Source organism: Morchella importuna, assembly GCF_003444635.1.
Source record: "Morchella importuna strain M04M26 chromosome Unknown Morimp01GS002, whole genome shotgun sequence".
Taxonomy (NCBI): Eukaryota; Fungi; Ascomycota; class Pezizomycetes; order Pezizales; family Morchellaceae; genus Morchella; species Morchella importuna.
In genome coordinates, this window is record NW_025763399.1 from 124,001 (window position 1) to 139,196 (window position 15,196).

General features: G+C 44.9%; 4 protein-coding genes across 4 annotated transcripts; 2 read left to right on the top strand and 2 right to left on the bottom strand.

Annotated features, from left to right (window-relative positions):
• Positions 1-1,763: 1,763 nt before the first annotated feature.
• On the bottom strand, positions 1,764-4,100 carry LAJ45_00929 (uncharacterized protein; the record flags this gene model as incomplete). Its single annotated transcript, XM_046110528.1, has 1 exon — positions 1,764-4,100. One exon carries the CDS (start codon positions 4,098-4,100, stop codon positions 1,764-1,766), a length of 2,337 nt encoding a protein of 778 aa, XP_045975706.1.
• A 1,654-nt stretch (positions 4,101-5,754) lies between these two features.
• Positions 5,755-9,265, top strand: LAJ45_00930 (uncharacterized protein; the record flags this gene model as incomplete). The annotated part of the gene is made up of 5 exons (XM_046110529.1): positions 5,755-6,463; positions 6,538-6,798; positions 6,898-8,040; positions 8,089-8,830; positions 8,896-9,265. The coding sequence occupies 5 exons, from the start codon at positions 5,755-5,757 to the stop codon at positions 9,263-9,265; spliced, it is 3,225 nt and encodes a 1,074-aa protein (XP_045975707.1).
• Positions 9,266-11,157: 1,892 nt separating this feature from the next.
• LAJ45_00931 (uncharacterized protein) lies at positions 11,158-12,879 on the bottom strand (the record flags this gene model as incomplete). Its single annotated transcript, XM_046110530.1, has 1 exon — positions 11,158-12,879. One exon carries the CDS (start codon positions 12,877-12,879, stop codon positions 11,158-11,160), a length of 1,722 nt encoding a protein of 573 aa, XP_045975708.1.
• Positions 12,880-13,552: 673 nt separating this feature from the next.
• LAJ45_00932 (uncharacterized protein) lies at positions 13,553-14,396 on the top strand (the record flags this gene model as incomplete). Its single annotated transcript, XM_046110531.1, has 3 exons — positions 13,553-13,747; positions 13,836-13,984; positions 14,045-14,396. The coding sequence occupies 3 exons, from the start codon at positions 13,553-13,555 to the stop codon at positions 14,394-14,396; spliced, it is 696 nt and encodes a 231-aa protein (XP_045975709.1).
• Between the last annotated feature and the right edge of the window lie 800 nt (positions 14,397-15,196).

Here is a 15,196-nt window from a genome sequence, read left to right on the forward strand (position 1 = left end):
CCCCCCCAAATAAACCAAATAAAGGAAAAGAGGTTTATAACACAGCCCACACGGCCCTTCCCCACACCTAATACAACTCAACAGGTTACGTGCCCGGAAGACCCTACGCCCTCTCTTATCACCCATATCCACCAACCAATCCATCGCCATCTCGATTCGATCCGGTTCGTATAGCGAGCCTAGCTAGCGCAACGCAGTCATGGCTGATAGGATAGAAGGGAGAGGAAGGAATGCGGTGTCGGCCGGAACCGTATCCTATCGAATTGTATGAAGTATGTAGTGGAAGCGTTGTCAACTCATGTGATATGGAGAGGTGGAAAACAAAGGAGAGCTCGAAGGGTTTATATACCCACCTCCTGCTAGGATATAGAGCTAAGTGAAGCGGTTAGACGGTTGCGTGGTAATTGTGTGCCTAGGTGCCTCTCGCAGTGTATGGTAATGCGCACGGAATGGAGCCGTAGAATGTACTGATTAAAGAGTTCTACAACGAAGTAAAACATCCATACCGGTCTTTGATCTGATTGGACCGTGCGGCCGCGCTTCCTCTATTTGGACTACGTTAATTCATATAATCGAGTTTTTCGGGAACTTGTAGAACTCAAGTGGAGGGGAGAAATGCGTTCCGATTCACGTCATGGACTCTTTTGATAGATGACCCCCGCAAAGCCCCACCGTCAGCCAGCTGTCATCCTCCAATACCGATATAGAAGTCTGGTGATCTTTTCAGAATTCCCCCGCCGCACCAGAATCACGGCTAGCCGAAACGCCAATGGTCGGCGTCAGACCAAAGTTTTTGTTTCCGGGCGTTGAGTAAGTATCGCGTCATTGCGGGTAGAAAATCTAACATTGTAAGGCGGCCTTCCAAGATTAATCGTGGAGCGGGTTGGGTGCAGTCATGAATCATCAGTCGACTGGGCACTGGCGCTCCAAGAGCGGTAATAGGAAATGGAAATAGCTCCTGTGCGGAGGGAGTCAGATCTGAGCTGGTTTCTATACCACATCTCTTGCCAAGTCGACCGCGCGTCTCGAGCTTTGTTTCTGAATTCGTTATTGAAGCGCAAACAAGGACTGACTGGACGTCCTGCGGGGGGCGCAGGGTCTTGGGTGCCTGGGGACGGGAATAGGAAACGATAAACTAGAAGTGAGTACGTATCGGGTACAAGAACCGTGTAATTATCGCGGCTAAAGGGTGATATTTTTTGGTAGTGATCGCTTTTCTTCGCGGTAAAGAAGACTCCCTCCGGTTTGGCAGTATGAAGTCCTTTGTGTCTATATGTGGCCTTGGCAACCTTGCTAGCTGATCGAGTGATAATCTGTGAATAATAAATTTTGACTTCACTACTCCAAACCGCGAAGTGGGCTATTGGATGTGTGTCACATACGTAGTTTGTGGTATTTGGGGTAGTATAATCTTTGAAGTATGTATGCGGTATCTTTGAGGGTTCCACTACTAATGATTATAAGAGAAGGCTCAAGGAGCTAATCTCCTTATACATATACCCGCACTGATAATACGCTACACCATACATGCCATAGTATCATCTGTCGCATGCTAAGACTCTACTATAACGCTCATACTCCTCGCTGCGTTGTGTTACCATAATTTAACATTCCTTTTCACAACTCTGGAGATAAAGATACACGAGAAATTACTCTATGATCGATACGTTCCTTTAAGTACATGTACATACATAGCAGCAGTGGCCAACAACGGGTAGCCGGTAAACGGGTATATAAAGATTTGGTTACCAAATAAGTTATTGTCATAACACTCTCTGCCTCCCCGGGTGCTTTTCGCACTTCCACGAATCCTTCCTATGCCCATACTCGCCACAGGCAGAGCAGGTGAAATGCCCGAGCGACTTCCCTTCACTGCCACTCAGTTTGTTGTTGTGCATTCTCTGCCGTAACATCTTTGCCTTGAGTTCCAGCTCTTCCACAAATAGTTCATTCTTCGCTTCGGCGATTTCCGCGAGGCGTTTCTGCAAATTTTCGAGATCGGTATTATTCGAGGGCGGAGTTCTTGGATCTGGTGACGGGGAGCGTGACGGCGAAGGCGGTGGAGTCTGTTTATTCTTCCTTTTTGACTTTGTGCGTTCTAACTGTGGCGCTTTAGACATAGATCGTGCCTTATCTTGTTTCGGCTTCCTCCCGCGTGGTGCTGGGGGGGCTGGCTCTGGTTCTGATGGCCGTGACTTCTTCTTTTTCCGCTTTGGCTCCTCCGGGGTATCGCTGTCACTCAGCACAATAAGAGCCTGTGGTTTCTTTTTCTTTTTTACCCGTTGCTCCTCCGGGCTGTCGCTGTCACTGTCAATGGGAGCCTTTCGTCGTGGTTTTGATGGTCGTGCCTTCTTTTTCTTCCTCTGTATCGGCTCCTCTGGGGTATCACTGTCACTGTCACTGTCACTGTCACTGTCAACAGCAACTCCTCGCTCCCGTCCTGATGGCAGGATCATCTTCTTTTTCCGCCGAGGCTCCTCCGGGCTGTCGCTGTCATTATTAACAGGAGCTTTGCGTTGCGGTTGCGAGGGCAGTGATTTCTTCTTTTTCCGCCGTGGTTCCTCGGTTCGCTCCGGTTCCGATGGGAGTGGCTTCTTTTTCCTCTGTCGTGCCTCCTTCGGGGATTCGGTATCACTACTAACAACCGGAATTTTTCGTTCCTGCTCTGGTTGCGGTTCTGATTTTGGCACGGGGTCTAGCTTCTTCTTTTTAGTTTGTCGGGGACGTTCGGAATCGCTCACGCTGGTTTCAGAAACCTCTGGCTCTTGCTTCTTTCTCTTCCCTTGCCGTGGCAGAACTGGTTTTTCAATATTACTGTCGTCAGAAAACTTTGTTTTAACTCTAGATGCTCCGCCGTTGGCGGTACCGTTTTGGGTGAACCGGGGGTTTTGGGGAGTCGAGATCTTTCGGGGAAATGAGTTCTTTTTGGGGGTCGGTTTTTTTTTGGGTACCGAGTTCTTTTGCCGTGGCCCCCGAGGGGCTTCGAGATCGACTCCAGATGCCCCTCCAGTAAACAGCCCCCCACCGTTGACAATACCGTTTTGGGTGGGCAAGAGTTTCGGATTCTCTTGCTGTAGCTCCTCGGTGGTGTTTGTATCATTGTCGACGACAGGGGCGTTCTTCATAGCCCCGGATTCCTTACTTTTGGCGGTACTTTTTGCGGCGGATCCGCCATTAAAGAACGAGTGAATAGTTCTTACATCGCCCTGATTTTCTAACTCCAGTTGTAACGTCGAGGGAAGAGCAGTAGCATCCAGCAGCATTAAATGAATCTTCTTCAAAATTGTACGCCAGTTCTCCTCTTGAATACTTTCAGTACCAGAAGGTGTGCCGGGTGAGGACAACTGTAACCAAACCCAAGACGATGGCTTCCCGTCATGGGTTTTTAAATACACTTCTTCCAGGGGAAGAATATGGAAGAGTAGGCAAGCTCGGTCATTAGACGACCGTGGTGTGCAGTGTAGATACATGAACTTCCTCGTGATAGTTCCGCGAAGGTTTTTCTCGACGGATAGGTTCAGCGAAAATTCAAGACTAGACCACAATTCTTTCACTAGAGGGTATTTGTTAGGTGCGATATCAAGAGTCCAGAACGTTTTCACTACAGAGTGTATGTTTTTCGCCTTGATTGATCGAAGGTAAATTTTGGTGTGGTCGACCAAATTCTCTAATGCCGTTGCACCGGCCGTGGGAATGGGTCGGGGTACGGCAGGACTTTGTGCCGGATTAAATGATGCCTTATTGCTTTCTGCCCTCCACTCTCGCATATCGTAGTCTCGCCCTTGGCTGTATTGTGTACGATTGAGTCGCTCGGAATAGTGTAGGTTTCGCGGTGTGATAGGGTTTTGCGCAGAATTATCCCGTACTTGGGCGTATGCTGCTGCCCCATACTGTCGCGTCTCATAGCGCCGCACCTCAAGGCGAGGAAAACGACTTTCTCGCGACGGATGTACAAGATTGTCCTTTTCCTGGTAGTTTTGGTGGTTCCGATTCATTTCCGGGGTAGAAAAGTTGCCTCGCGGGGTGGCGGTCTGGTGAGGTCGATAGTGGTCTGGATAACTAGCGGGCGCCTGAGGACCGTGATCATGATCACGGTCCATATCGTGATTCTCCGCCTGCGGGGCTCTGGCTCAGAGGGCAAAGTGGGAGGTAAAGAAGGGGAGTGAATCTTCGTCAAGAGGTGGCAGAAACTTTCTCGGTTGTAATTGTTGGTGTTACCGCCAAGATTCGCGATCACGTGGTGCCAAGAATAGATATATGTCTCGATCACGGAGTATCACTCGGTAAATACCATTATAGTATGGTGTTCTTTTATGAGGAGACTTAAGCCAAGTGGTGTAGTTCGTGTCTCTACTATCCCAACTAAACGATTAAAGTTCTTCGAGAGCTCATTCGTACTCCGGTAATGACATTGGGAGGCTCGAGCCTTTAGAACTGGTATTCATTAAATTGCTCTAGAATTCTTGTTTTGCGGAGTATTTGGTTCGTATGCGTGGGTGTTTTATGTACTTATAGCGGTTACTTGAGAATGACGCTCTAAAGATGGCTACTTCTTTACACTGCATCTTACTCGACGATGTGTTTTGAAGAGGGGGGTATTAATGGAGGTTCCGCGTCAACTTGCGCGTCCCTTCATTCATTCTCGCTACAGTGAAAACTAATTTGTTCGGGCAATTCCAGTTGTAGTCTATTTAACCCTTACTAACCCGCGGACCTCTTTGCCTAATGTTACGTTCGCCACCTATTCTCGAGCAGCTCTTACTAGCTTTAGAAGGGATTGTTCTTTTCTGGCAGTGTTACAAACCCAATAACAGCTACTTTGACGTTTATCCATAGGCTTTCGCTGAACCTACTCTTGTGAAAACCAGGAGCGAACGAAGGGATGTGAGATACATGTGGTTGCATGCAGGTACCGCCAAGTCTTCGTGTAGGATTTTATATGTGATACGGTAGTACTATTCAATACTAGCATATCTGGGCTAGCTCGAGTGACACACTGTGATTTCCGTCTTAAGGAAATCTGGTGAGCTGTTTTTCCTCTCTCCGTGGGCTAATAAAGCTTGAGACTACGGTCAAGGGTTTTTGTCCAGTGAAAGTATAGTCGAGTATGAGTAAAACTTCGAATACAGATGAAGAGAAGCCGCAGCGGTAAATACAGGTACTCATCCGTATATTTCCGGAGAAGGGATTGAACTTTGATAATAAAGAAGGAACGTCGCGTAAACAAAACAAAACGAAAGAAGGAACAAACAGGAGATACAGATGGATTTTATGTCGGCATAAGGGCAAGATCCGACCTGGTTTGTCTTCAATTCGTAAGAAATGAGACGCACTGGAAGTTTCTTTAGGGTTGCATACATGTATATGTGGATGTGCGTTATTTATCTCTTTTGTCAAGACTTGACGAATATACTTGATGGAAGTAAGAGAAATAAGTGGAGAAATACGTGTTCTGACGTCGGGGAAAAATTGTTTTTATAGTTTGATAGCTCCCTGGTCGCGTTTGACTTGAGGAGGAAAGGCAGGGCCACCACTGCCTTTGTTTCCGAGATTAAAATTCGTTATAGCCAAATGCCAAGATTCTACGAGCCTGCAGTGGTAAGCCACGCTTTTGAATGGTAGAACGTGTCCTAGAACCAAATCCACACCTTACATACCTTCTACACCTTCCAAGTCTTCCACACCTCACACCTCTTCGAAATCTGACACATCTTCATTAATTCCCATCACAAACATCGTTTACCCATCAACAGAATGGGAAGTTCAAAACCTCTACGAGCTTCTACTATGGGAAAAAGAAGAAATCTAAGAGCGAGCTCTAATTCCCCTCCACCACCTGCCACTATTGGCCGTTCAAGTTCAACACGGGCCCTTCACGCCAAGATAACCAGGTCGACCAGAGGTATTGGAGAGCCATCCACGCCTGTAAATGGACCTTCTAGTTTAATGATGACTGGTACAAAATCTCACACTGCTCAGCGAAACTATACTTTCGAAGAAAAGAAATGGATATTTGAGCAAGCAGAAAGAGTTATTAGCGGTGATCGTACCTGGGAAGATGTTACTGCTGATTTCAACGCCACTTACAATAGAACGAAAGAAGCTAGGATGATCAAAAGTTATTATACGCTTCAACAACGTGAAATTAAGCATGGAAGAGGCGTGGATCCACGAGGAATTAATGGCCAGAATTCCATAGAGATACCAGCATTGAAGAAGACAGCTCGACGTAAGCTTGTCTTTGTCGATCCTGCGGAATCGGATGATCGCGATGAGCTTGGTCCAGACATTACTCCCAAGGGTAAAGGAACGCTTCCCGGCCCTATAAAATCAGATGCTGCTAGAACAATAGCTTCAAAAAGTGTCTCAGAGGGTAGAGGACGGCCCCGGAGCGCATCTGATGCTGTATCTTCGGGCCCAGAGTGGGTATATGAGTCCGGAGCTCATAAAAGAAAGAGAACAGGTATTTTTGCGTCACGCACACGTACGATTTACTTCCCGATATTTGATTGTACTTAGTTACTGACAAATTCTTAGTTTCACCAGAGGAGACAGCCGTGAAGACTAGGATTTCTGCCCAGAAACCTGGAATAATTCTGCGACCAAGGGGGGATTCGAAAAACCAGGTGTTAAAAAACTCGAAATTAGTAGCAAAGCCTAAAAAAGCTGCGAAACCGGTTAAAGAAAGCGATGATGAGGATGAAAGCAATGTCGAGGATGACTGGGTGGAAGCTGCCGAGTCTGAAGATGAGGACAGCGACGATGCTGAGATTGCTGATCTTGAGGGCTACCAAGAGTGTAAGTCAACTTAATCTTGCTCGTTAAAGAAGAGAGCACACTACCATAGGATGTTACTTCCCTAACGGATACTTGCTTTTCTTCCACTAACATGAGTAGCAACCGCGAGCGTGGAGACTGGGATTGATAGTGAGAAAAGCCAAAGGGAGGAAGAGGAGGCGCAACAAGCCCCGGGTAAAAAGAATGAAGATGATAAGCAGGAGGAGGTAGCGGATTCAGTTAGCGACGAAAAAGCTATTGGAATTGAGCAGCTTCCATTCATAGAGGAGCTAGATATCTCCGCCAACGAAAACAGTGCCATTGGCGAGATCGACAACCAGGAAAGCCCGGAGAATGAAGGAGGAAATAGTACTTTTGAGGAGAGTGCCAATACATCAGCTACCCGTGTAAGGGAGGTTATCGACCTGAGGAATGATGCCGATAGTAACAGTGAACTATCAAAAGTTGAGTCTCCCAACGAGGAGATACATGGTAAATCTGTTGCCTTAAAATCCGTTACCTTAAAATCCGTTCTGGATAGAGAAGATGAGAAAGACGATGAAAGCGAAGGGGACGTTGAAGATGACAAAGACGACGATTATGAAGAAGCTACTGAAATGGGATTCGTCACTCCCATCCCTATAAACTTCGGGCAGGATCTCACCACACCTTCTATTTCGTCTTCCGTACGCAAAACAACCAACGAAATCAAACCATTATCTTCAATTAACTTAAATCAAATTGATCTTGAACACAGCAGCCTACCTCTTCCAGGTCAAGACGAGATGGAAAAAGATTCAGTTAGTTGTGCTGATGCCGCTTCCCAAGCGGATGCACAGAAACAAATCCAGGAAAATCTCGGAAAAGAAAGTGCTCCAGTGAAGCATTTTGATATTGTGTATCAAGATGTTGTTCAAGCAACTGGTATTGACAATTCCATCGCTCGCCAAGTCCTCGCACCCCCATCTACCGACAAGGATAATGAAATTCAAGCTCCTGTCTCTCCTGAAAAACCACATCTTGCAAATAGCTTAACTGGTCGTAGAAAACTCTTGAAAGGGAATTCTACCCATGAGGAGCTCGGCAAGGCCAAGACAGGGTCAGTTGCAGAACTGGCAGCTGGAAGGGGTAGAGCGAAAAAGGGTCTCACATCACCGAAAAAACTTGCCTCTACGAACACTCCCGGCACTGCCGTCCATGGCGGGGTCGTGAGTGGAGCCCGAGAGGGTTTTAGTGTGGCGGAACCCTCGGGCGAGATTATTTGTGAGTAAATTAATTGCCTTTTGTTTTATGAATACTGACATCATGAAGCATTGAGACCACATGAAGCACAGTCTTCTAAACCGCGACTGGAGACGGAAGAATTACTTGATATTTCTCCAAGAAGCTCAGTTGGATCTTTAATGACTTTCGCTCATGCGAGAAGGAGTATTGGGAGTTCCAATTCCCTTAAGGATCTGGGGAAAGATATGGAGCACAGTAGGGATAGGGAAGGGGTTGCTGGTATCGATCACAACGTTCGAGAATCTGGTAAGCCCTATCATCGCCTTAGTTTAGAGAGGTATAAAACGCTTAGGGTTGGACCTTTGATACGCGCTACTCTTTCTAATATGAACTTTACTTACGTGAATGAAGACACAGAGGTCATTAGTAATACCAACGAAGAGAAGACACAGAGCATCCTTGACGAAGGAATGTTCCAAACGCTCGGAGCGGTTCCTAACTTAAAGAAGAATACGAAAAGGGCCATCCCTCAAGCTTTGGAATTATCTATCGAAACCGCGCAGTTACCTATCAAAAGGGTAAGGTTGGCTCACGCCAAGAACGAAAACACTATTGATCGAGCTGGAGCTGCAACTATATGTGGAGTTTCGGTTGGGCCGATAGTAGTCGCCGCACCCGCCGATATCTCTCCTCCATCTAAAACTCAAGTTATGTTTGCTAAAAATGAGGGAGGGATTCGTCGTATTTATGTCGATCGCGGTGCTATTGGTACAAGCGTTCCCTCCGCTATTCCAGGTCCCATAACATGGAGGAGGATATATGAGGAACGGTAAATTAACCCCACCATGCATTTTTTGGTCTTGGAGTTTATCCGCTGAACGAATTCTCTCTTAGCGCGAGTCTTCTTGACCGAGTCCTCACTACTGAGTTTCGAGAACTTGTGGAAGCCTTGAAAGAAGGGAAAAGTGATAGACGTCTGTATATCTATACCTGCTCACAATCCGCCATTGAGTGGGTTACAGTTCACCATCTCAAGGCTAGAAAGACACAGTGGAGAACTCAATGGGGAATTCAGGTCCCACCACGTGACCAGGCCTTGATCGAGGAGGCTGTTAAATTGCTCGAGGAGCGAAAGAATAGCGGGAAAGAAACCGAGTTCAAGCGTGTTTGGGGTGGACAAAAGGTTTATGAGGGCCTGATTTTAGAGGCGCAAAGGGAATATCTTGAGGCCCATGGTCAAGCTTCGTCTGGAACCAACTCTTGATTACTTAACCCATAGTCTTCTACAGTGCTATCTATATCTGATGTTGGTCGGGGAAGACTATTATACGGATACATAAGCGAACTACCGATGATGGATACACTTCAATTCTCTTGTGCAAAGTTTAAAATTGTCAGAAGTACTATAGCTAAAGTCCTTATCTAACTATGTACAAATCTTGTCATTTCAACAGATTTGATTAACTAAATCCTCTTTCATCGTACTCATAATCTGAGGGGGCGAACTACATGTATACGGCATTCTCATTTTCTACTTAAGTAGCTCAAACAAAATAAGAAATACGAGATCAGGGGTTTCCCACTATTAATTATGATCGAATTGCAATCCGACTATAAGATGCGACAAGTTAGATCGAAATAAAATCTTGCATGGCATATATCCTAATAGGAAATATGAAAGGTATGTAGATGATACAACGATCCAGTTGAAGGAAAATGTTCGCCGGTGGAAAAGAGATATAGAGTCTCCTTTCCCTATAGGCTTGAAGATCTTGCAGAGTATTTTGATACCCTACCCATCCACAGATGGGTTTATTCTTTTCCTTTTTCTATACTCAATGTCTTCTCGGTAGTTTGGTAGAAGCGGCGTGTGAGTTACGCAGTCCCTTTTCGCGGACATTCCCCGGCCTAGCTTTACTACTATGTTTTTTTATATTCTAATTTCTCGTTATCACATTGAAACAACCGGTCACACTTTACTTGGACAGAAGTGTATGAATCTACTTGATCCATACATGTAGTTACGGATTATAGTAGGCCGTATTATGATGTTTAGCTAGGTATGTATATATCAGGGACAAATGCCAAACAAGTAGAATATCGCCCAAGCAGAAATGTACAAATCATAGCAATGCAGCTTAAAGTCCTTCATAGAATTATCAGCTCCATATACATATACTAGTCGGAAAAACTCGACTGTTTCAGTAAGGTTGTCGACCGATCATTGACCTGTGGTGCAAACTTACCGGATTGGGTTAGTATAGAATACCGGAGGGAATCACACCGCTGAGAATACATGTAACGATGCAGAGAAGAGTACGTTGGACCCCGCGACTACTATATGTACTTTATATCAATCTTTTCGCTTCGATTCTTCCTATTCGTGAGTAGCTATAGGTGCGGTTCTAAAATATTGTTATGGGTTGCGTGCTGGTGTCGCCCTAGCGAGTGCTTAACCACTTAACAACAAAAATTCAAAAGCGACCCATGTCACGAGGTACATGTGTCCGATAATTTGTTCTGCTGGGTCATCATTCTATAGGAAGAGATAGATTAAGTATAGCGGAGGGGCCTGGTAACTTCATGTTGGCATTTCGATCCTGTTTAAATATGGCATCCACCACGAGAACAACGCGCGCGATATCTCGTAGTACCTGGAGTCGTGTATCCTAGCTGTAAGATGACTACATGTAGGAAGTTGTAATATTAGGCTGGAAGTTGGATGATATATAACGTATATCACGGCGAAGTCGGATATAACCCTGAAGCCGGATGTCTCAGATTACTCATGTTGTCTCACTTTACTACATGTAGCACTGGCAAATAGTTACAGAGTACGAGTGAATGAAGAACTGAAATTAAGCAATATAGCAGTCAAAAGAAGAAGTTGTTAATACAATAGGTAAGTCATCTTTTCCAATTCTTCTACCCCAACAGTACAACAATGTCCAAATCACTCCCTTTCACCACTGGCAGCGGGTCCAAACCAAAAATCAGTTGAAGCACGAGAAATGACAAATGTAGATAATAATAAGAATAGGAGCCTAGTAGGGAGTTTAATTTATTATGTTAGAATAGATAATTGCGGATAAAGTAAGGTCTCAGGCTTACCTAGTAGGTACAGAACTCTCTGTTGAACTCGTTGGTCAAAAATATTTAAAGCATGTCAAGGTTCTTTTTAGGTCTTGCAGGCTGTCTCCTGGTTGGCACACTCCGAGTCCTTTGCTTTGTACCATCTCCCGCCTCCTCTTTCTTCTTAGCTAATAATTTATCTTTCAAGGCATTAGAGGACATTTCCTTCTTTTCTAAAGCGTTCTTGAGCCTTATTATTTCCGCTCCAGTAATGACTTGAGCTTTGGATAAAACCCGCCTGTCTGCCCTAATAGCTCTTTTACCTTCATATTTTACCCTCAGATCCCGGAGTTGAATTTTGGCTATGTCCGCTTGTGTGAGTGTCTCCTCAGCTAAGTGCAAAAGGCGAAGAATGATCGCTGAATAATCGGTCGGATTGAGAATTGGTTTTGACTCCGCTGGTCCAATCTTTAGATGCGCTTCTGGATTAAGGGCAAATTGTGTCTGCTGGCGCAATTCCCGTCGGTTTTTTGGAGTTGAGAGTTGCTTCTGAAGTAAAACAGTTGAGCCCACAGGTATAGCAGTAAGTTGATTTGGTTTCACTTTGGTCAACACATTATCTGGATTCAGCGGAAAGATGCCCGTGGCGTGGAAAGATGCTTGGATTGTCTGCTTGGTAAAGGCTTTGGCTCTTGCCTCTGTGAAAAAAGACCAAAATGTTCCCTTTGTGATGCCTGTTCGGGTTTCTCTTATGTGGTTGTCCGCCGCTTTTCCGTAGTAGTGCTGAAGAGGACCAAATAATCCGACATCGAGTGGTTGTAAGAGGTGCGTTGAGTGTGCGGGAAGACAGATTAAATAAATATTATGAGATAGCGCATATGAACAAAATTCATATGTTAAGTGTGATCCATGACCGTCCATAACCAGTAGTCGAGGTCGTGTCCCACTGATTTTTGAAGAATACACATCAAAATGTTCTCGTAGCCATCTCAGTCCCATATTGTTGTCAGTCCAGCCGTTGTTACTATATGCAAATACAGCATTCGCGTCATTCGTCTCTTGGTGCCAGCCCATGTAGTGGCCCTTCCCTTTGTATATTACCCAAGGTGGTAAAACGAGTCCACCAACAGAAACCGTTTCCACGACAGTAATTAATTCTCTTGATGCATCTTGTGCGACATTGGGATTTCGTCTACCGGATCGACAAATTACTTTTGCCTTTGCCGAATATCCAAGAATGAAACCCTTTTCGTCAAAGTTATAAATATCGTCACTAGGCCGAAGTCCCAAGGGGATTAAGCGACGTACAAGCCGGCTAAGTTTATTGAAATAATTGCGCAGGGTGACAGGATTGCTCGCATTTTGTCTCTGTCGGTCTAGCTGGGTACTATATTTGGATGCCAAATCAGGGTGTCGGTCTAAAAATCGAGAGACCCAGTTTCGGCCAATAATAGCCGCAGTAGGATCAAGCTTGTCCTCTTCTGCAATATTCTGCGCTAAGGCTGATGCCATACCCCGCAAAAGATCCACCCTAGGAGGAAAACCCGCATCATCCATATCTTGAATCCATTTCTTAAGTGACTTCTCAATAACCGGTGACAACTTTTGCTGGCTCTGATGAGCTTCCTGGCGATTCTTTCTGCCATTGAACCGATCGTTGAGGGTGGAAGCGGGTATGCCGAACTCCAAAGATAGGACAGACCACGGAACCTTTGGTATTTCAGCCTTCTTGACTAGGGCACGATGAATTCGATCTTCCCTTTCTTTGCTGGAAAGGGCACCAGCGTGTTGCTTCACCTTCCCCATAACTGCTGTGGATGCGGAGATACAGCACTTTGAACTTGCAAACGATGAAATTTGAGGTGTATCTTAGTCATCCGGTTTCACAGCTATATCCGACTTCCCAGTGATGTACGTTACTGGCCTATGAGAACTACTGCGTAGATCTATGAATTTGAATATCCCTCTTCCTATATGCAGGTAGCATTATGTCCCACTAGACATCGATGGGGATTAATTCGGCAGCTATGTGCGTTTGGGGTCAACTTGCCTGGTCCTTTAATTTTCTTCAGATGTTCCGGCACACGTCATGAGATGTATAAAAATTTGCAAGCTGCATGTGTTTTTGGTTGAGAAATTGTGTTCCCCGTCATTCCCGACAATCATGCATGGATATCCTTGTTAATGTAATTTCAATTGTACTAAAAGGCGCAGAATAGCCATCGAGGAAGGAACGTATGTCGAACCACCGTACAGGTGGGAGTGAGTACTGAGGCCACCACCGATATCGCAGTCAGGCAGATCAAATGCTAAAATTAAAAAAGGCCACGATCATTGATTAAACTGTTATCAATGAACTGGTGCGTGCATACATGTAGTTTAGGACTTACGAGATTGAGAACAGTTTTCGCTATTCGATGAACTGCTGAATTCGCCCCAGTGGCGCCATGGTAGAATAGTATAGTCACTTTCATCAACTATGTCTACAAACTCCGAAGACCCTAATTCAGCTTCTTCAAACTTAGTCCAGGCCAGAAGGAATAATCCGGACCCTCTAATACTCAATTGTATTCAGCCCGGAATATCTGTTATCTCATCTTCTATTAGCTCTCCTACGGATGGTCTTTCAATCGAGGATACACTACCTCAGAATGATGACCCGAACCTGCAACTGGTACGTAAATACTCTAAAAACAAATTCCCGTAATTAAGGGAAGAAAGCAGTACATAATTGCTTATCAGAGACTAATTTGAACGGGTAGTTAAATCAGCCAAGTTATGAAAGCAATCCTATGGAAAGGGACATGGCGGGTAGGGATCTGGCTGCAATTCACCTCGAAAGGCCTGCATCAATCAATATGGTTACCTCTGCGTATTCCGCGGGCGATTATAACGATTATAACGAGAGAGGGTCAGCTTTGAATTGAATAGTATGGTGGAATGTCATGAGTTGAACTAACGCCGAGATTAGATTCTTTCCACCAACAGGGCAAGATAGTGGAGAGCTAAAGCGAGTTGAAGGGGTACTCGCTTCGGCCTCTGATGCACGCCACATCATAATCAATACAGACTCGGAATATATCCTCAGATGTGTTAAAAATTGGCGTCCGCTCTGGGAACGCTATGGCTTCGTTGATGGGGAGGGAAATTCCATCGCCGATTATGAAGTGATCAAAAGCATCCTCAACATTATCGATAGGAGGACGCTGAATAACAAGCGAACAACTTTTAAATATATTGAAGGAATAAGCGAAGATTTATGCTTTATTCCTCCGATACGGCCGGCTAACGAAGCAGCTCAGTGGATTGGGTGGGTCGAATAGGTATAGGATCTTAATTTTGTAGTAATACGTTCCGGGCCGGTATGAGACGTATAACTGGATAGGGTACGTTTGGACAAAGATTTCTGAAGAGGGAGAGGTTGTCTTGGAGAGAAATTGCAGCTATGGGCTTTCAATAATAGAGTGCTTGATTATACGTTTGGAACGTTATCCTTGTCGACATAGTCGCTTTTAGGGTTCCTCCTCACAAATCCAATAGATCGATCTTATTACCGAACCAATCTCTGAGCCGGTGGCGCTGGCTGAAATCCGATACGAGAGTCTGAGCTTTTCATTCAATAAATACATGCGGCTATGTAGTTTCTGAATAAAGCTCATATCATCATTCCCATTTTATTCGTAAAGTATCGAAACCCCTGAAGCGTTGTTCGTATATAGATATCACAAGGGAAGCGCTTTAAACCTATATACATGTAGTTTTCGGGTTGTTTTAGTAGTAGAATGCCAGAGGGGGTATTGGCCAATTTAGCTGGTACAATCGATCAACGAACTATTTCCTATGACAAGTGCAAATATATGTGATTGTTATTGTTAACTGGGGCAGAGAATGAGGAAATACTTGAACAATGAATATCTAAATGAAAACAGTTGCTGTTTTCTAACCTTTACCATATGAGAAGGATTGTAAAAGAGCGCACAAATAGTTGATAAATAAGATAATAGTTGTTCTTACCGGTAATTATCAGTGTGCATAGAAATTAAACTTTGGAAAAGCCGTCTTGTTACACTCATACTAACGGTACCTAGGGTTCGGTCAATGTTAACCCCTGAGACTCGGATAT